Source organism: Lepidochelys kempii, chromosome 12, assembly GCF_965140265.1.
Source record: "Lepidochelys kempii isolate rLepKem1 chromosome 12, rLepKem1.hap2, whole genome shotgun sequence".
NCBI classification, from domain to species: domain Eukaryota; kingdom Metazoa; phylum Chordata; order Testudines; family Cheloniidae; genus Lepidochelys; species Lepidochelys kempii.
Window position 1 is genome coordinate 8,250,920 of NC_133267.1, and position 21,520 is coordinate 8,272,439.

Here is a 21,520-nt window from a genome sequence, read left to right on the forward strand (position 1 = left end):
ATAGGGACGCTGAAGGATCCTGCGGCGGGAGCGGGATGAGCGGCTAGAAAGGCGGGCGGCGGAAGAGGAGCCGTAGCCGCGCTCTATGGTCCTGGCGCTCTGTGCCTTCGTCTCTATGGTTCCCCTTTCCGGCGCGCGGGCAGGCGGTTCCGGCGCAGCCACTGGCGGTGTGTGTGAGGCCTGGCGGGGATGTTAATGGTGGACGCTGCTCCCGCCGCTGAGCAGCAGTGACCCAGCCCCGCCCGCTGCCATGTCCGTGGTGCCGCCCAACCGCTCGCAGACCGGCTGGCCCCGCGGGGTGAACCAGTTCGGCAACAAATACATCCAGCAGACCAAGCCGCTCACGCTGGAGCGGACCATCAACCTGTGAGTGCCCGGCCCTGGGGTGGGGGAGGCCCCGGCCAGCCTCGGGCCCCGGCCCTCCCTGCACCCCCCTCCCTTGTCTCTCTGGGAGAGACCCGCCCCAGCTCCCGGGGGAGGGAGAAAATCCCCCTCAGTCCCCGGGCGCTGCTGACGCTGGAGAAAGCCACCAACCCTTCCTTCCCATCCCCCTGCTTGTACCTCAGCCTCACCTCCCGCCTGGGGGCACCCCCGACCCGCAGGGAGGAGCTCCCTCCTAACCCCATCCGCGCACGCTGGGGAGGGCTGAACTCGCTGGGTAACTGGGGAGGCCTCTTTGCAGGCTCGTGGTCTGGAGGAGACTTTCAGTCTCTGAGGAGAGGCTGGAGGTGTAGATCTAGTGAAATTTAAGAGCATGTTACTTTGGGAGCCCTGCACATCTGTTCTTCTTAGGTTTTTGTATTGCATCTGCCACTGTAGTATCTGAGCTTGAGTATGGGACATAGACGTTTGTGCCCCACGTATGTTCACTGTTTAGTGTTTGCTGACTGTACAGTAAAAATATGTAATATCTGGACTACTGGGAGCTGCAGGATGCAACATGGTTTACACCGAGTATCAAAGATGTATGTGCTAATGTGCAATAAAAATATTTTCTTTGTGTAACTGCCTTAGTGGGCCATCTCCTGAAGCAATCTTTCCTTTACAATGGACAGCACATTCTGGTGCTTTCTTCTTTGATAGGTAGATTTGTGAAGTTGCAGTAACAGCAAATAACAAATGTAATACTCAACCGTAAACAATTAAACACTCAAAAAGACAGATATGCATCACTTTTTATATAGTTGAGTTTATTCTTACAGCCCAAAGGGATGACTCATTTTAAAAAGTGAAAATGTTAATATACAGGGTTTCTTTCTGGAGGGAAAAAAAATCAACAGGAAGTTCTGATTCTTTGGAATTTGTGTTATCAGTACAGGTGGATTTTTTTTTTTTTTTTTTTGGACCCAGGTTAAAGAATTTGACACATTTATAAAGTGGACAGCATTGCTGTATGGCAAATATAATCTTATTTTAGAGACTGAATTGGAATTTAAGATTTTGGAATAAATTAAGTGTAAGAAGAAAGTAGTGATGAAATCCTAAAGCTACAGATAAAGAGGAGAAAATGCAAGAGAATGGTAAAGTGGATAATGAAGACACCAGTGATCAGAAACAAGGGACATGGATTTGAGAGGATGTTCATTAAGAGCTTCTAAAACTAGAGATGCTTATAGAATAGCAGTATGCATGAGAGCAGGCTTTGGTATTCAGAGGGCTAGCCTTTGTGGTTTCTGTGCAGGGGAGGGGGGCTGGGGTGGAGGGAATTCCAAAGTAGCAATGAATTTGGGAAGCTGTATCTAAGATTAAGGTTGTAGAAAAAAAGAACCTAAAAAAGACAGATTTCAAGTTGAATGTTTGTAATTACTCTAATAGTCATTAAATTGAACTGTGACTTATTTATAAATGTATATTGGCATATTTCATCAAAGCACCTGCATACCACAGATCAATAAAATCAAGTACAAATCAACAAAATATAATGGAATGTCCCCTGCTAATTAACAAACCCATTCCCTGTTATTAGAATGAGTGTTCAAAAGTCTGTTAAACAGATTTTTAAACCACAAGTTTAAGCTCTCTCCTAACTCAGGCAGTTGGTTTCAGAGATTCAGTTGGTCACAGAGGTATGGGCTCTTTACCTGAGTCTCTTACTGCCATTTGCAGAAAGCTTCAAACCCAGGACCAGTTACTGAGTGTGACCCAGCAGTTAACTCTTGTGGTGGCAGAGGGACAGTCTCTCACATAAGTGGAGCCTAAATCATAAATATTTTGAAATCAGTGATCGCTAACTGTACAACAACAGTAGCTGACCGTCAAGATAAAGTACTGTGCACTTGTGCATGTGAGATCTGGATTAGTCTTCATGACATAGTAATATGTGGTTTTTTTTTTTTTACCCCCTCCTTCCCCCCCAGGTATCCACTTACAAATTATACATTTGGCACGAAGGAACCCCTTTATGAGAAGGACAGTTCAGTGGCAGCCCGGTTTCAGCGCATGAGGGAAGAATTTGACAAGATTGGAATGAGGCGGACTGTAGAGGGTGTTCTGATTGTTCACGAGCATAGGCTGCCCCATGTGTTACTGTTGCAGCTAGGTACAACGTTCTTCAAACTGTAAGTGTGTATTGTTGGAACTTGACATTACAGTAACATTTAGTAGAATCACAAAGCATTACCAAATACCAGATTAGTTGTACAGCAAGTGCACAAGCTGCTCAGCTGTGCTAATGGAGCATGGATTGAAGTGTGAAATCCAGCTGTTGCAAATGTTTATACAGGGAAACATTCTGAATCATCTCTCTCCTGCAGAAAATTGATGATGAGGTGCTATTAAGTGTGCTGACTTCTAGTCTTCGTTGTAGTACACATTATCAAGAGGAGATGTTTTTAGAATTCATCACCAGTAATTATTATTGTCCCTGAATGAAGGGACATGATGAAGATAAATCATGTATAAACACACTCCGTTAACATCTTAAGTCATTGAGGCTGAATTTTAAACATATAGCTGCTTATAGATTATCCTGTTTCCTTGATATGGAAAGAGAAAGTAGATGAATTCTTGTAAATTTCACACAATTCTGAATTAGAGGTGGGAAAGACCTGATGGGTTATCCGGACCACCAGACCAGAGCAGATTATCAGCCCACAGTAGCTTACCTTCTAGTTTTTGTGCACTCCTACAAGTGTGGTGTGTGGTTTTTTTTTTGGTTTTTTTTTGGGGGGGGGGGTTGGGTTAAAACAAATGCAGGCGCGATGCCTACAGCTCAAACCTACCCTTTTCCCATTTTTCTCAAATCATTAGGCCATTTCTGTTAAATTTTGTAGCTAAACTGTGTCCTTTTGAAAAGTCCTAGTAGGAACAGAGCATGTTGTTGTTTATCACGTTTTACTGAAAATAAGTCATTGTTGCCATGAAAAAACTAATTGGAGGTGATCGACTCAAAAATGCTACCCTATTTAGTTTTGAAGTTGTAATAAATCCAGTAAGGTGAAATTTGAAAGTTCAGATTCTTTTGGCTATTTCTTCTGTTAAGAGCTTGCAAGTAAGTTTGTAAATTCCTAAAACTGAAGAACTGAGACTCCCTTAAACTTACCTGTGAATATATCTGTAAATAAAATAAAAGATATAACATTAGTTCTCATCATTAATTTTTCACAGACCAGGTGGTGAACTCAATCCAGGAGAAGATGAGGTAGAAGGACTCAAACGTTTAATGACAGAGGTATATTGTCTTCATTTTTCTTTTCTTGTTACAATTGATCTCCAAATGCAATTGAATGTTGAATAATTCTTGAATGTTTTTTAGCCAAAACATTATAAATAGCCTTTTTGCCATTCCTAGCCTTTTGAGTGCTTCAGTGATTCCCAACTAACTTCTTTCTGGTAGTTCATATAGTATGATATACTACTTCATTCATATATTTGTATTATGATAGTGCCAGAGAGCAGTGGTGGATTAGCCACTGGGCAACAGGTCCTATGCCCAGGGGCACCAGCCAATTGGGGGTCCCCAGAAAAATGGGCTCCCTGGCACCCTGACCTGCTCTGCCCGCTTGGCGCTCCTGGGGGAGCGTGTCTAGGTGCATGGGCTTGCCTCACTCCAACCACTTGGCACTCCCAGAGGGGAGTGGGGCAAATCCTCGTGCTGTGACCCTGTCCCTGGCTGGAGTGGCGGGTGGAGCGGGGAAGCCCTGTCCCCGGCAGAAGCTGGGCTGGTGGAGCAGGGGGCTTCCACTTGCTCCTGGCCCAGGGCCTGAGAAAACTGCAATCCGTCTCTGCCAGAGAGAAGCAGAGTTGTCCAGTGCTTAGGGTACTAGACTAGGACTTGAGGAACCGGGGTTCAATTCCCTGTTCACTGCAGACTTTCCTCTGTGACCTGGCACAACCTTAGACAGGTCTCTCCTTAGCCTCCCCGTGCCTCAGTTTCCCATCTGTAAAATGTGGTTAACACATCTTTACTTCACAGGGGTACTGTGAGGATAAATACATCCGATTATGTTGCTCAGATACGGCGGTGATAGTCAGACCCAGTCAATGATCAGGGCCTCATTGTGGATGACTGCATCCAATTCAGTTGTCCTCTGGTATCCTGAACTAGATGCTTAATTTATACACCAGGGAGAACACATTACTTAGACAACTCCTGCGAGTTCTGATTTAAATGGCTTTATATTCTAGCTCTTGGGGTCAATTACACTCAATTGCATTTGTGAACCATATTTTCAAAAATGTTTGTAAAGGCTGATCTACACTGAAAAGTTACATCAGCATAGCTGCATCTCTCGGGAGTGTGCAAAATCCCTCTCTGAGAAATGTAGTTAGGCCTAGTTTTATACTTTGTCTGGAACATGAGGACCATATATCTATCAATATATTGGTTAGTACACAAGTATTCTAACGCTAATATAAGACTACTTTAGCTTGGCTCTGAATTGCATTAAACCCTTATTACAGCATCCCTTAATGCTTCAAGTATCTGGTTCCTAAGAGTACTAGCAATGGAACATGTAGAAGTTTTTTGACTGCAACTGGATTTTGACAGATACTGGGACGTCAGGATGGAGTTCAGCAAGACTGGGTGATTGATGACTGCATTGGTAACTGGTGGAGACCAAACTTTGAACCTCCACAGGTGAGTGTCCATCCCTGCATAAATTTGATGATTAAAAAATAATTAGCAAGGTATGTTTCTGCAAAAAACTGAGTCCATATACTAATCAACTTATTTGGGCAGCCATGGCATGTCAGGTTTCTTTTGTTGGGTTTTTTTGTTTGCTTCAAGATTTATTCCTTTTTGCTGGCTGCACTTTATTCCTTTTGCTGCGACTACAGTTGGGGCTTTATTTTTCCAGAATGTGGTGTCCTTTAAAGAATATCATCTCCCTTTAAACTTTATTTTTAATTGTTTAGTGACGATAACGTGCTTGGCACTGTGGTTCAGTTTCTCTTGCTGTCCTGGATTGTTCTTACCTGTTTCCTAGTTTCATATGGTGATCTCATTTTGAGACTGCCAATGTTTTCTAGACTTTGAAAATTTAACTGTGGGGGCTCAGTGTCTTTCGTAATGTTTTATAATATAGTTTTAAAAAAGGTGAATAAAGTTGTAGCTGAGGTAGTTCCTTTTCGTCATATGTGTGATTGTCCTTCTCTGTGATTCATTCCTGATTCTTTAAGAAGCACTTACAGATCACTGTGTACTTTCAGAGTGCTGTACAAACTAATTAAACTTTTTTTCCCCCTCAGTATCCATATATTCCCGCTCACATTACAAAACCTAAAGAGCACAAAAAGCTCTTCTTGGTTCAGCTGCAGGAAAAGGGTAAGCATTTGTAGACAGAGGTTCTAATCCATGTTTTAGTTTTGTGTGTGCAACTACTGAGACAATAATTACACATTTCATATTGAAAACAAATGTGGTGTTAAATTGATCTTAATGAAAACAGGCTTGTCATCTGTAAAGCAAGGTCCATAAACAAAGTTTCATAAGCGTTCTGCTAAAGAGAATGGGATGGGAGAAATAAAGGATCTCATGCCCCGAATGCAAAAATAATTAAAATGTAGTCAGACTAGTTCTTTAAAACTTGCTAGCAAGCATGTACTGTTTAGGTTTTTTTGTATTTAATCTAAATTATTTTAATAGATTATAGTAACTTTTTAGGCCACAACATAGGCTGACAAAGTGGGTGAGGTAATATCTTCTATTGAACCAATATCTGTGGGTGAAAGAGATAATCTTTCAATCTTCCACTGACACAGATTGTCAATTTCAAATTAAATTTTAAATAGGATTTTTATATATAATTTAAATAAAACCAATATTTAAAATGTTTGAGTAAAAATATCCAATTTTCTTGAGGTTGTGTTTTGTTTTTTTTTTTTTAAAAATCCACCCTGATTTTTAGTCCTCATAAACTGGGATCCTTTGCCAGGATAACAGGTGGGATAGGAGTGCCTATGTACAAAATCCCAGCATTAGAGCTCCACCTCTAACTGTGTAAAATAAGTCCATTGGAACACTGTAGTTCTGGATGTCAGTGAAGTGATTTTGTATTTAAAGGGGGGAGGGACCCTCAGTGAAACCATAGTTTGAAATTGTTTGAAACAACTTTTCCATTGTTAATACTAACTTGGATTCATTTTTAGCTTTGTTTGCGGTCCCAAAAAATTACAAGTTGGTAGCTGCACCGTTGTTTGAGCTGTATGACAATGCCCCAGGATATGGACCTATCATTTCCAGCCTTCCTCAGCTTTTGAGCAGGTATAGTATGCTGCAGATTCACTGTATAAGCAGCTACTATGCTGACTAATAAATTTCTCAGCATTTTTATAATATATTTGAGGTGCATCACTGCCATTCAGATAAGAAATATGCATTCCTTAGCTTTCTCCTTTACTGAAAATAGTTTGTACCTCATCAGGCTTGAGTTCACTGATCTTACTCTTCGTGTCACCTGTGGTGGTGTTGAGCATCTACTCAAGTAACTTGCCATGCAACCCACAGTGTAATTTGTCAACTGTCAGTAAAAGAGGTTCCATTCTTTACCAGTCACGTCCACCCGGTTGCATGGAAAAACCTTTGAGATATCAGAACTGGTACCATCCTAAAAGGCTTGTACCATTCTTACTCTTTATTTTTATCTCCCAATTTATCTGCTCTCAGCCTTTGCAACTGTTGGTGTAATTTTCACTTTTCCTATGTAAAGACCACAAAGGAAGTCTCTTCCAAGAAACTAACAAAATGCTGATCTTTAAGCAGGCACAGGTTGTATTACTGTTAATCACTACTCTTGCAATAGCTTAATGAGAGCTGAAGTCCCAAATCTCTAAACTTGGGTTTCTAAGCAGTTGTTAAAAGCAAGGACATCTGAAAATTAAGATCAATACATACTTGATGCAGTACAAAGAAGATTTGCTATTTCTTGCATAATGGTTTCTGTGTTCACTCTGCAAACTTCAGTTTTAAGAGTTTATAACTCTTGTGTGAAGCTTCTTGTTCAAACCTTACACCGGACATATGCAGTATTTGTCCAATAGCAATTTTCTTCCACACTATAAGACTCCCCCTCCTGCCCCCCCCCCCCCCCCATGGAAACAAAACTCTCATAGCTTCTCTGTCAGAGAAAAGCCGATTTTGAAGGTTCAAGAAGAATTAGTTCTATAGGATTGGATCTCTTACTATACTTGTATGTAAAGCTGAGGTTAGGGTCTACCTGGTGTTGACAGTTACTGGCTGAGGTACAAATACTTCTTGACTGGAAATCTCATCTTCGCTTTCTGTCAGATGTGAGTTTGTTTAGCTCAGAAATAAAATATTGCCTTCTACATATTAGTGATGAAAATAAATCTCTTGCATGGTATAACTGTTTTTTTATTTTAGATTCAATTTTATTTACAACTGAATTCCCATATACCTGAAGAGTGTGGTAGAAGAAGCCGTCTCTGTGAGCACAGCTTTAAGATGTAGAGGGAAGAATACATGTGATGCAAGGATTTTTTTTTTTTCCTGAAAACTGCTAAACTTTCTATTGCCTGAATAGCAAAGTGAATCTCAACTGTGTAGATAGTGGGATGTCAAATGTGATTCAGTGTTTTAATCACTTTTCATTGTAATAGTCGCCAGTTTTTTTTGTACAACATTAAACAAAATAGATTGGATTATGTTTATCTATTTCTTATATTACAGCTATTTGGAATGTGTTACTGAAGGTGGGTGAGAAATTAAAGCAAATGCTTTCTTCCAGGGTATCGGTTGAGGGAAACAGTAGGTCTAGATAATGGCGGGGGAGGGGAAACATTTCAGGGAGGGCCCAGTATGTAAACTGAGCATTCAAGCTTGTGCTTTCATGAGCAAAAAGCTCACATGGGGGAACTATCCTGATGAGAGTCTGAAACCTTTAAGAGAAAATAGTACTCAGAGTTAAGGTATGAGTGATTTTAAAAAACAGTAGCCCAGTAATCTGCCTTATGATTAGAATGGAAATGCTAAGTGGCAAGGTGGGCCATTGTTATAAGTGAAACTGATGTTGACTGGTGTGTGAACTCCACTGCTCATTACTGGTGATCTCAATGGAGTGATCTGGAACACAACTGATTTCAATCAGAAAACCTTTCATGGGACTGTCCTATATTAATGGGATCCAGGTAAAATAGGAAAATACCCTAAAGAGCCTTAAAGGAGCACTTTTCTGATTGGTCATGGGGGCAGGGCTGTAGAACTGAATTTAGATTAGTAACTGCATTGAATATGTATCTGTCCAATCCCTGGGAGCTGTCTCTTTACTGAGCAGAGCTCCTATAGTTTAACTGGTTTCAGAGTAACAGCCGTATTAGTCTGTATTCGCAAAAAGAAAAGGAGTACTTGTGGCACCTTAGAGACTAACCAATTTATTTGAGCTTCCGATGAAGTGAGCTGTAGCTCATGAAAGTTTATGCTCAAATTGGTTAGTCTCTAAGGTGCCACAAGTATTCCTTTTCTTATAGTTTAACTGTATACTTGTTTCTTCTTAAAAGGATCCATTGAGGCTCGCGGATTTCATTTTCTCAATTTACCTCAATCTACTGCCTGTATTAAACATATCCAAACAACTAGGATTCTCTTTTATGGGTGTGTCAAATTATTTTTTAAAAGGTATCTTCTATAAATTGGAATAAAGGGTACACTAAAACAATACATGTCAAGTGATTTCCTAATGGTACCATATCCATCCATAGTATGGACTAATGGCTAATTTACACAATATGTCTGAGCTACATTAGGAACAAAAAAGACAATTTAAACAAAACTGCCTTAAAATATATTGTGCTGAAATGTTGGGGAGGGGGAGGAGATACGGGGACTCTATTGTATAGGAACTTTATTTAAAAAACTGACTACATACTTTGTGCCTAAAGCTAGGCTTCTGAATAAATTGGTTTTATTTTCTGAGGTGTAGAGCTCTCACAAAAGTCGATAGGAACTGCAGCTGCTCAGAATCTCAGGTCACTTCTATTTAGGAGTTTCGTTTTAGGCATCCAGATTTGAAAACTGCCCTTGGCTTCCTGCCCCATCATTAACCTGTACTATGAGGTCTCTTCCCTGTCTCACTTTTCCTTAAATTACTACTGAACTTCTCCACATCTAAACCGTACTTTGTAAGGAGAGACAACATTTTGGGAGAAACCCCCAGTTGGGATATTAAACTTACGGATTAATTCTAAATTCTGTTTTGGCTGTATTGCTCCCTAAGACAGAAGCTGATTGCTATTGTAGTTATCCCCAGAAGAATTAGCTAATAGTCTGTGTCCCAGCTTCTAGCTTTTGACATTACTACAGGTGAGAAAGGTCCACCCTCTGCTAACCTGATAGCTTTGGAGGATCTACCTTGTGATGATGAGCAGGGGAACTGAGTCCTGCAGTCTGTGGGAGTTGCAGTTGAGGGTATGTTGTGTGGATGTTTGATGCAGGGTTAGGGAATATGAACACAAAGTGGAAAGAGCATCTAGTAACTTTTGTAACAAGGAGAGAAAGGAGTGGAGAAAAATCTTTGATCCTCTGAAAAGCCCAAGCTTAGTATGAACTTAATGTAAATAATGAGCCTTAATTTCTGTTTCCTCATTTTTGAGGAATGATTTACCATAAAAAAACAAGGGCGATAAACTTGGGTCTAAAATAAGGGGTAGGTGATTAAATGTTAAATTTGCTGTCTGAGAGGGTCTACATAATGCCTGTTGCAATTTTTAATTCACACTTTTTAACATCCTAGACCTGAACAGAGAACAAGAGTGTAAGTTGTCATGTAGTTGCTGAGGAAAATCTCTTGCTAGACTGTAATAAGCAAAAAATAGAACTGGTGGAGCAGCCAAAGCTGCATGCCAAATAAATTCTTGCAAATGGCATTTAAAAATAAATACTGAGTGTTCGATACAAGAATTGCCATGAAGGATACAGGTAATTAAGTTTGACATAACAGCCTAAGAAGGGTAGGAATTTTAATATTACATGAGCCTCGCAGTGGTACAGAAAACAAGAGACTAATTAGTTTTAAATACTTGGCCGATGTGGTATGATGTACTACTAATTTGAAGGAACAACCAATTCCCCTTTTTTCCACTGTGGTGGGCGCTAACCAATATTGACTGCAAAAATAAAATTGCAAAATGGACTACTGCTTCAGTGCCATCATGTGGCAAAAAACAAACCCAGTTCCTCCGAATTAGCCATTGGGTGACCATTTTAAAAGCTAAGAAAACTCAACAAATAAACCTTACACATGGGAGTTAAAAATAAGCTAGGGCTGTGAAGTGATTAAAAAAATTAATCACGATTCATAGTGCTGTTAATAATAGAATATAATTTATTTAAATATTTTTGGAAGTTTTCTACATTTTAAATATATTGATTACAATTACAACACAATACAAAGTGTACTGTGCTCACTTTATTTTTTTTAGTACAAATATGTGAAAAAACAAAAGAAATAGTATTTTTTTTCAATTCACCTAATACCAGTACGGTAGTGCAATCTCTATCATGAAAGTTGAACTTACAGTTATAGAATTATATACAAAAAACCTGCATTAAAAAATAAAACGTAAAACTTTAGCGCCTACAAGTCCACTCAGTCTTACTTCTTGAGCCAATGGCTCACACAAACAAGTTTGTTTACATTTGCAGAAGATAATGCTGCCCGCTTGCTTACAGTATCAGCTGAAAGTAGGAACAGGCATTCATATGGCACTGTTTGTAGCCGGCATCGCAAGATATTTACATGCCAAATGCGCTAAAGATTCATATGTCCCCTCATGCTTCAGTTGCCATTCCAGAGGACATGTATCCATGCTGATGATGGGTTCTGCTCGATAACGATGCAAAGCAGTGCGGATGAACGCATGTTCATTTTTATTATCTGAGTCAGATGCCAGCAGCAGAAGGTTGATTTTCTTTTTTGGTGGTTCGGGTTCTGTAGTTTCTGCGTCGGAATGTTGCGCTTTTTAAGATTTCTGAAAGCATGCACCACACCTCGTTCCTCTCAGATTTTGGAAGACACTTCAGATTCTTAAACCTTGGGTTGAGTGCTGTAGTTATCTTTAGAAATCTCACCGTGGTACCTTCTCTGCATTTTGTCAAATCTGCGGCGAAAGCATTGTTAAAATGAACAACAGGTGCTGGATCATTGTCTGAGTCTGCTATAACATGAAATATATGGTAGAATGCAGTTAAAAGAGCAGGAGTCATAAAATTCTCCCCCAAGGAGTTCAGTCACAGATTTAATTAATGCATTATTTTTTTTAGTGAACATCATCAGTATGAAAGCATGTCATCTGGAATGGTGGCTGAAGCATGAAGGGGCATACGAATGTTTAGCATATCTGGCATGTAAATACCTTGCAATACCAGCTAAAGAAGTACCATGCGAACACCTGTTCTCAGTTTCAGGTGACATTGTAAATAAGAAGTGGGCAGCGTTATCTCCTGTAAAAGTAGACAAACTTTTGTCTTACCGATTGGCTGAAAAAGAAGTAGAACTGAGTGGATTTGTAGGCTCAAAGTTTTACACTTTTTTTTTGTTTTTTTGAGTGCAGTTATATAACCAAAAAAACCCTACATTTGTAAGTTTCACTTTCATGATAAAGAGATTGCACTATAGTACTTGTATGAGGTGAGTTGAGAAGTACTACTTTTATCATTTTTACTGTGTAAATATTTGTAATGAAAATAATATAAAGTGAGCGCTCTACACCTTGTATTCTGTGTTGTAATTGAAAATATAGAAAAATATCCAAAAATATTTAATAAATTTCAATTGGTATTCTATTGTTTAACGATGTGATTAAAATTGCAATTAATCACTTAATTTTTTAATCGGGATTAATTTTTTGAGTTAACTGTGATTAATTGACAGCAAGTTGGTGGTTGTTTGGCCTATGTGAAATGAGTTGGACCTCCGTCTAGTTCACAATAGAGATCTCACTCGTTTCAATGAAGTTTCATAGGATAGAGACTAAATATCAGCACAGCTCTTTCGTCACCCCTACTCGTGGTTCCTTCAGGGTCAGGTTGTGGCACGCTGGTACGGCTGTATGTGGAAAAACTTCAGTTCTCTATGGCTGTCATGCCAGCATCTTGACACATATTACATTTATTTTTAAGCAGTGGTTCTCGACTAGGGATACACATACCACTGTGGGTACGCAGAGGTCTTCCAGAGGGCACATCAACTCATCTGGATATTTGCCTAGTTTTACAACAGGCGGCATAAAAAGCACTAATGAAGTCAGTACAAATTAAAATATCATAAGGACAATGACTTGTTTATACTGCTCAATAGACTATATCAGTGTTTCTCAACCTGGGATGGGGTTAGGGAGGTTGCACATGGAGGGCTGGTGTTAGGGGGTGGCAAGCAGGGCAATTGCCTGCCAGGGCTGGATTAATATTTTGTGGGTCTGGTGCCAAACATAGTTGTGGGCCCCCATGGGGCAAGGCGCAGGGGGACGGGTTGGTCAGGCTCCAGCGTGAAGGGCGGGCTGGGGCTATGAGGCACAGCGCGGCGGGAGCATCCCTGCTCTACGCAGCCCAGCAGGAGGGTACTGTTTACAAACCTGCAGCTGCCAGACGCACACTGGCCTGCCCAGCCCTATGCTGCCAGCATGCCCCTTCCCCTTGAGGGCAGGCCTGTACCACATGGCCCACCCTGCCCAGCGCCCCCTCGTCCAGAGACCTCCATCACAGATTTCTATGCCCAGTCCCCACTCCTCCCAGAGACCTCTCTCGCTGGCCTCCCACCACAACTGCACAGCACCCTGCCCATAGACCTCCCAACTGCCCACCACCTTCCTCGCAGTCCCACCATCACAGCTCCACAGCACCCCATATTCCTGAGGGACTCTGCACCAAAAAATTAAAAATTCTGTGCACAATATTTTAAAATTCTGCAAATTTTATTTGTTAATAAATAAATGTGGAGGCTCCCAACACAGCAGTGGGGAGCACAGGTCACTGGTTGCATGGAGGTGGGAGATTACTCTGCAGTCTCGCCTGGCCCCACCCCAGGACAGAGACTCGGCAGTGAGGCTGCACCCAACCCTGACACAGTGCAATAGGCAACATTTCTACAATGTTGTATAAAGAATTGTTGAAGCACACTAATTAGAGAGGAGAGACTAGGTCTGGCTTCCATGCCTTTGCCATACCCGCTAACCTCCAAAGGACTCAGAGCCAGACTTTCAAAGGCATTTGGGTGCCTAAAGATGCCGATGGGTGCCTAGGGGGATTTTTCAAAGATGCCCGGGTGCCAGTTAGGTGCCTAGGTCCTTTTTGATAATCCCACTAGGCGTCCATCTGCATCTTTAGGTACCTAAATACCTTTTAAAAAGCTGACCCTGAGTTCACCCTGGGTGTGGAAAAGGCTGAAACACCTCTAAGTCTTTCACATCCTCATTGCTGCCTCAAGGTCCATGCTGCGGGAAAACAGGGATGGCCCCACTTCTCGGCCCTGCCGCTTCCCCCTCCCCAGGGAAGTGTTTACTTCGGTCTGCAGCTCCTGCAAGGAGCCAGCCCCGACCGGGAACGTGGCAAATCAACCGCTGCCGCCGGGGAAAGGGCAGAGGCGACTTTCCTTGGCTCTTTTCACGGCAGTTTTCTTTGCGGTGCCTATTGAAGGAAATCAAACAGCATCCGCCTCCCCGCCCCATTAGCCTCCCTCCCCAGCTACTTCACAGGCTCGGCGTGTCCCCCCAGCCTCCGCCCCAGTAATCCCCACACCCCCGTAGGTCCCTCCAGACAGCCGGGGGCGGTGCTGGGCAGGCCCGGGACGCGGCGGCGGCGGCGGCGGCGGCGCTGGGGCGGCCCCAGGGGGAGGCGCCCGCCCAGGCCCGGCGCAGGGAGGAAGGAGGAGCCCGCGGAGGGCCAGCGAGTCGGGGCCCGCAGCGGCGTCCGCGGGAGGCTGATCGGGCGGCGGCGGCGGCAGAGCCGCGGGGCGGGAGGGAGCGTTAGGCCGCGGGGGAGAGGAGGCGGCGGGGCGGGCTGAGCCGGGGGCGCGGGGGACAGGCCGGGCGCCGGGAAGCGGTGGAGGCCCGTGGCCGCGATGCCGCTCCTCTTCCTGGAGCGCTTCCCCTGGCCCAGCCTCCGCACCTACACGGGGCTCAGCGCGCTGGGGCTGCTCGGCAGCGTCGTCAGCGCCTACCGCGCCCTCAGCCAGGGCCCCGCCGGGCAGCCCGGGCCCCGGGGGCCCTCGGAGCAGGAGCCGCCGTCCGCCGGGGAGTCCGCGCGCGGAGCCGGGCCCCTGCCCCTGGACATCGCCTACTACCTGCTGTCGGACAGCCTCTGCGTCTGGGTGAGAGCGGGGCGGGGCCGGCTGGGGGCCCTGGGGGGGCCCGGGGGCGGGGAGTGTGGGGAGAGGGGGGCCAGAGGTGTGGGGAGGGGGGGCAGAGGTGTAGGGAGGGGCCCTGGGGTGGAGAGGGGGGAGAGGGGCCAGGGGTGCGGGGAGAGGGGGCCCTGGGGCGGGGAGTGGGGCTGGGAGTGGGAGGGAGGGGGTGGGGAGTGGGGCTGGGGCTCTGGACTGAGTAGTGAGGATTGGGGGAGAGAAGCCCAGGGGCGGGGAGTGGGGGGAAATGAGCCCCGGGGTCGGGGAGTGGGGCTGGGGACACTTGAGGGCCCTGTGGGGCAGGTCGTGAGGTTGGGGGGGCGGGGCCCTGGGGCTGGCAGTGGGGCTGGGGCCTGGGAGTGTGGGGGGGAGGGGCCCTGTGGGGCAGGTAGTGGGGCTGGGGACACAGAGGGCCCTGTGGGGCGGGCAGTGGGGCTTGGGGTCCTGGCAGGGCTGAGGGGTGGATAGTTGGGCTGGGCTGGGGGGTAAGTATTCCTGAAGGAATGAGTGATGTTGGGGGGCTCGTTTTGCAGGACGGTGACCTGTGGATCCAGGGGGTGCAATTGCCTTGATGCCCTAGGGACGAGGCCCCAGGAATACCTGGCTTGGCTTCCAGCTCCCTCTGGGGATAACAGGGGTCCCCCAGACTTGGAGGAAATAATCATATCCCCCCCCCCGCCCGCAACTAGCAGACTCTTGTGTAAATAGCACAGCCATGGTTCAAACACACCCTGCTGTAGTTTGTGTGGTGGGGCTGGTCGCTGGATTGACTGATTGACTGGACTAGGTCTGTAGTGACTGATAGCTGCTACTGTGTGATGAGGCTGGTCATTGGTTTGTCTGAAGTGAGTCTGATGGTCCGAGTCTGGTTTCCGAGGTCCAGTTATAGAGGTTACGCTCAGTCACTAAACAGAAATCCTCTGTATCAGTTTTGGGCCCAGTAGTGTGATTTACACCAGTATTTAGATTGTCCAGGCCAGAGGTGGTGTGTAAAGGAGTATAAATTACATGTTAAGTAGGTGCAAGTTTGCACTGGTAAACTTGTTTAGACCTTGCATGCATTAGGGAAATTGTTCAACATTTCTCGCTGCTGTTAACACCATTTTGGCTTCATCAGCCTCACAATTTTGGGAGCTGTAGAGTAGGCGGAGTGCCGTTTTGAGTGCTGGTTTGGGTCTAAACACTACTGGTCTGTCTGCAGTCAACTTCCCACGTTGCTAAAACGTGTGGACTTGAGCCAATACTAGCAACATTGAGAAACTTCTATATTGGGCCTTGCATGCTGGAAGAAAATTTACCTAGAATTTAGTCCCAATGTCTACATTACAAAAATTGGTTCCCCAGTTAGGCTTCCTTGTTGTTAGCTTCAGCAGAGAGGACAAAGAGTGTGAACAGTCCACAGGAATTTAACTCACTTTGCCCTTAGGACTGGTCCCTCCAAGTCAGGATTGAGTCAGATTGGGAGAAGCAATCTGGACACCAGATTTGTTAGTCTCTAAGGTGCCACAAGTACTCCTTTTCTTTTCACGTTCATAGTGTATTTGTTCTGTTGCTAAGCAGAGATTTCTCTATGGCTGTCAGTTTGGCAGATGTCAGTTTATAAATTAAAAAAGGAATTACAACCAATTTAATCTTATGTTTTAATGTTAAAAACATACTTTTCCCTTTTGGCTTGGACCCAATTTTTAAATTTTGGGCCCAGATCAAGAAATCATGGTTTACTAGTCTTTACTGATCTTTTCAAGGATTTTTTAGGTATTTTTTGGAATTGGCTTTGTGCGCGCGCGCTCTCTCTCTCTCTCTCTCGATCCTCCAGTCTCTGCAATGGTTTTGCAAGACTCAGACTGTGTTAATTTACATTAACTCAGTGTAAAAACATAAAAGTGAGATTGTAGACGCTCTTTGTGGTCACTAAGATAGTAATATGTTAATTATGGCAGCATACCTATGTGTGTACACCACAGTTTGTACTTGGATAAAGTATATGTTTTACTTTACTTTGTGTTCAATTTAATATTTTAATGTCTTTCTCTCTTTACGTGAAAATTATTTTTAAAGTTAAAATTTTAAAGTGATTTAGTCAATTTAGGTATCCTGACACTACAAAATAATAGTGCTTACTGTGTCTGTGACGCTTTGGGATTAGCCAGTGAGACAAATGAAAATATTAAACGTGATACTCAGAAATAAATGTTTGTAAGAGAGGATTCTGTCCAAATTTTGAAAGTTGTAAAAACAAGATTTTGCAAAACCTAAGGCGAGTAGAAGTGTTTCCACAATCTTAAAAAGAAAAAATCACCTGCAGTGTCTGAAACCAAAACATGCAGCATGAGAACCTGAAAATAGAAGTGATTATAAATGACTACAATTTATTATTATTATTTGTATTACCATAGAACTTCGGAGCCTTAGTCATTGACCAGGACCCCACTGTGTGAGGTGCTATACAAACAGAATAAAAAGACTATCCTCACGTCATTGATTTTCTTTGTCTATGCCTATTGATAGTTAAAAAAAAACTCAACAAAGAACATAAATAGTGAATGGGTATATTAGATTTTTAAATTCCTTTGTGTTTAATAATCCAAGGTGGCGTTACCAGTCTGTAGGTAAATCGATTTACAATATATGATTTTTAAATTAACTATGGGTAAATTTTCAAAAGTGCCAAAGACATTTAAAGGCTCTTGAGTCCCTTTAGAAAATGGGATTTAGGCTCCCAAGTTGGTTAGGTGCTTTGGAAAATTGTACCCTGTGTCCCTTTAAAGTGCTATGTTATCGGGATGTATCCTCTCCTCATTTCTTTTCTCATTTCTTGTATCCTATATAGTTCAAAAGAATTGGTTGGCAAAAGAATGAGAAACCAGTTTAAGCGATTCAGTATTTTCTGCTCATTACAGTTTTCATTGAAATGGCTGTCAAGAGCTATAATCCCAGAGAGATTTAACTGGCACAGTTCCAGAAAGCCGATAGGTTTTATTTATTAGATTTTCAGACCTGGTATGAATGAAGTCACTATGAATAGTGAACATGTTCAGACTGGAGTATTCTGACTTGCGTTCAGCAATTTAAATATCAAGGTGAAATAGATTTTGAAAATTTCAGCACAGACCAACCTAGAGTCTAATTTGGCTTGATGTCTATGTAATGCAAAGCATTACCTGTGACAAGTGTGTAGTTAGACTTGCATGTTGGCATCAGGCATTATCAAGCTTTCATGGCTTCTGTACAGTGTTTTTTTGGAAACTAAAATATAGATTTGTAATTTAGGAGGGAAACAGCTTGATCATTTTAAAAATAATTCCTTGTAAAGGACCCTGTCAACTTAAATTTGGCAGCATATTTTTATCAACCCTGAGACTAACGGAAATATTTCACAATTGGGGAAAAAAAAGTTCAATGAAACCAATGTATTTTAAACAAATAAGTATTCTCCTGTAGTGTTTGGGTGGCAAATATTCCAAAATTAAGAACTTGGAAATGACACTGACTATAAGCAAAAGGAAAACTGACTTTATTGATTTTTATTGTCTGGGCTGAGAGAAAAGCAAAAAGTCAGAGCATAAACTGAAAAGTAAATGGATTTTAAAAATGATAATGAACATTCTATTCAGATGTTTATAGTAAGATAAATTTGTTTGCAACATTTATGATTTTTAAATTGACAGTGTCCCTTTTTAAGTACTGTATTTTTAAAATTTCTAAAGTTTATGACCTAGAAAATGTTCACAATAATTTGTACTAACTACTAAATCTGATGCAGTTTTAAAAGCTTTTCATTTGTTAAACTGGTCCAGTTAAATGATGATTGCTAATCTAAACTAGGCTCTTAGATTAAAAAAATGTTTTGAATGACTTGTTAATCATTTCTGAGTGCCACTGACCTGATGATGTGGGGCATCATAAATAAGCTGTTGCTAAAGCTTAAAGCCAATGGAAACCAGAAAGTAAAATTTACTGGGAACAAAACTGAATCTGACTAGTCAGTTTTTATTGTCTAAGTTGAGATGGATAAAATAAATAAACTGAATAAATAGTGAAAAGAAAATCAAATTCTGACATTATTTCATTTTTAATAAGGTAAGATATTAATGATAACTTAGGTAAAGAAATCAGTTTCCTTGCAAGTTTAGGTTTGGAAGCTTGGTTATCTGTATAATGATGCTGTTGATATTAATGTCTCAGTATCTCAGGCTGACAGATCAGTGTTTCCACAAATGAAATGATAATGAAATGTATTCTACTGTACGTTGCCTAGAAGTTAGGCTTCAGGAAGGGGCATATTTTACTGGCAACCTGAAACAACTACTGCACAACAACAAGGGGGTGAGGTATAGTGTTCTCCTTTTATGAATAGGACTAAAATATGTTTACTTTATTTTTAGGTACTCGTAAATACTGCCTGCTGTTTTCTGATGTTGATTGCTAAACTAATCCAGTGTGCCGTGTTTGGTCCTCTTCGTGTTAGTGAGAGGCAGGTAAGTAAAACATTTGATGCTTCTAGACGAATTGCCTTGCTGTCAGATACTTGTTTTCTTGATTTGTCTCTTGTTTATCTTCACATGGGGTTTTTTTTTGTAGACGAATGGTTTTAATATCCTACCTGGGAATGCTGAGAGTTGCACAGAGTAACATTTAGCACCCTAACAGTTTTTTAAAGATACAAATGTAGCTCTTATGATTTACAATGATTTTTTAAAAAGTAAGATTGATTTTGCCCATCTTTCTATCAAAATTGCTTTCCTTTTTAACCCCAAGCTTAGAAGGTGATTTGTCCATGATTTGGAGATATCCCCTTTTGATATTTTGAAAGTGCACATCCAATAACATTTATGGAAGTTTAAAATAAACTAAAAGCCCTTTTCAGTTCTCTTATGGGTAAACTACTCAGTGCATATATAAGCCTCCATGAATCTTCTGGCTTGTTTCTGAAGAGGAGCTTTAATTTTGGTGAACTGCTATTTTATTTTAAAAGGACACCTGTCAACTAGGAAATTACACTTTCATCATAAATTTTGTTCCTGTGCTTACAAGTGCTCTTAATTTTAAAGGAAATTAGAGGAAAACAATTCCCTATTTTTGATTTTAGTTTACTTTGTGCAGTTGACAGTACTTTTTTACATCGTCAGTTTCACTGTTTTATTACTGGTCAGCTAAAATTCTTTCCTCCTGTTCTGGCATGATGACATAACTGTCATGCACCATCAACCTCTGCAAGAAGAGGATGTTTCCCATCAGTGGCAGTAGGCAGACACATACACAGAGAGGGCAGGAGAGCTGAGCCCAAGCCATTTGTTACTGGCCCTAGGCTTGCCCCTTTTCTAAACACCAGCAAGGAAGCAGAAAAAACGTTTTTTTAAGGATAGAATATCAGGATTGGAAGGGACCTCAGGAGGTCATCTAGTCCAACCACCTGCTCAAAGCAGGACCAATCTCCCATTTTTGTCCCAGATCCCTAAATGGCCCCCTCAAGGATTGAGCTCACAACCCTGGGTTTAGCAAGCCAATGCTCAAACCACTGAGCTGTCCCTCCCCCCAAAAGATTTCAGGCCATACTATTTAAAAAATAGAATTATTTTGAAATTTTATTTTCAAAAATCAAGTTGACTGTGTCCCTTCAAAATTTGTTTCTCTCGCTCTCTCTGTATATATACATGAAGTCATTTAAAAACATTAAGCCATAGAAGTTTAATGTAACAGGCATGCAGTGCAAATGGGGCACTATTATTTACTTGTTCATAGGTGTCTTGCAATCTATCATATTGGTAATTCACAAACCTAAAGACCCCTGAATTCAGTGCCTATGCTTTAAAAGCTTTGTGCTAGATTTTTTTCAGTTGTCCACGGTGACCATATGGACATGGAATTCAAAGCAGTGTCAATGCTAGTTTCTAGTGTGTTCACTGTCCCTTTAAAAATTGAAATATACTTTGATAGCTTCCTTTGAAAGACAGGCTATATATGTTGATAGGTCAAAAATGTGATCATCCTGAAGGAATTATTAGCCTGTTCTAGCTGTCTTGCTGGTGACTTCATTGTGTTTTATAAAGAGGGTTGATAGGACTCTTTTTTTTCTATAAAATCTTCCCATTGTATAGTGCAAATTGTATAGTGTCTTTTATCCTGCAATAACTAACCAGTGTACTGTCTTTCTTTCTGATTGCATATGTGGGAATGCTTTTTTTGTCCCACTGTTTCTCACCTACTCCCCTCTTGCATGTAGCCATTATGTTGGAGACCAAGCAACTTATACATTGAGTATTTTTAGAGGGTTAGATTTTTGTCACTTTCTCTTAATTTCCTACAATGGCAGAAGAAAGATTAAATATGTATATGCCAGCAATCCAGAAATAAAAATGGCAATATTGGTAGCCTCTCAGCCACATTGCTCTGATACTGAGGATCCATTTGAGATCAGGGCCCCATTGTGTTAAGCACTGTACAAATACATAGTGAAAAAAAAATTATCCACAATGCTGCACTGTCTTGTTGCAATGGTACAAAAGGAACATCATTTAGTCAATACACCTTAAGAGAAAGTGGTGTCTAGTGGAGGCTAGGTAGATGGCAGACAGCATGGATAAAAATGCATGATTTAAAATAAAAAAAAAAGATAACCTATGTTAAGGCCTACATTTACTATAATCTATTTAAATCACTTAAAATAATTAAAAAAAAATTAGAACACATTTGTCACCAAGTGTTAAAGAAAGTCAAACCATTGAGCT

General features: G+C 41.9%; 2 protein-coding genes across 4 annotated transcripts in view; both read left to right on the top strand.

The window, feature by feature from the left end:
• Positions 1–120: 120 nt before the first annotated feature.
• Positions 121–8,103, top strand: NUDT21 (nudix hydrolase 21). Of its 2 annotated transcripts, none has more exons than XM_073307477.1 (7): positions 121–366; positions 2,358–2,558; positions 3,607–3,670; positions 4,991–5,080; positions 5,692–5,767; positions 6,592–6,706; positions 7,826–8,103. In XM_073307477.1, exons 1-7 carry the CDS (start codon positions 251–253, stop codon positions 7,845–7,847), a joined length of 684 nt encoding a protein of 227 aa, XP_073163578.1. In that variant the 5' UTR covers positions 121–250; the 3' UTR covers positions 7,848–8,103. The 2 variants fall into 2 exon arrangements, with proteins under 2 accessions (XP_073163578.1, XP_073163577.1); XM_073307476.1 differs by lacking the exon at positions 121–366 and adding an exon at positions 455–965.
• A 6,320-nt stretch (positions 8,104–14,423) lies between these two features.
• The window catches only part of AMFR (autocrine motility factor receptor), a 37,730-nt gene continuing 30,633 nt past the window's right edge, over positions 14,424–21,520 (top strand). The window contains exons 1-2 of one of the 2 annotated variants that reach the window (XM_073307479.1): positions 14,424–14,762; positions 19,178–19,270. In XM_073307479.1, coding sequence (XP_073163580.1) covers positions 14,514–14,762; positions 19,178–19,270 — 342 coding nt within the window. In that variant the 5' untranslated portion in view covers positions 14,424–14,513. The remainder of the gene's footprint in view (positions 14,763–19,177; positions 19,271–21,520) is intronic. The other variant, XM_073307478.1, reaches the window with a different exon arrangement.

Bases quoted from the DNA above. Each gene is read 5' to 3' on its own strand.
- NUDT21 (XM_073307476.1), top strand. From the start codon at position 835: ATGGGACATAGACGTTTGTGCCCCACGTATGTTCACTGTTTAGTGTTT. The intron at 966-2,357 runs GTATGTGCTAAT...CTTCCCCCCCAG, and splicing joins TTACACCGAGTATCAAAGAT to GTATCCACTTACAAATTATA. The intron at 6,707-7,825 runs GTATAGTATGCT...TTTTTATTTTAG, and splicing joins CTTCCTCAGCTTTTGAGCAG to ATTCAATTTTATTTACAACT.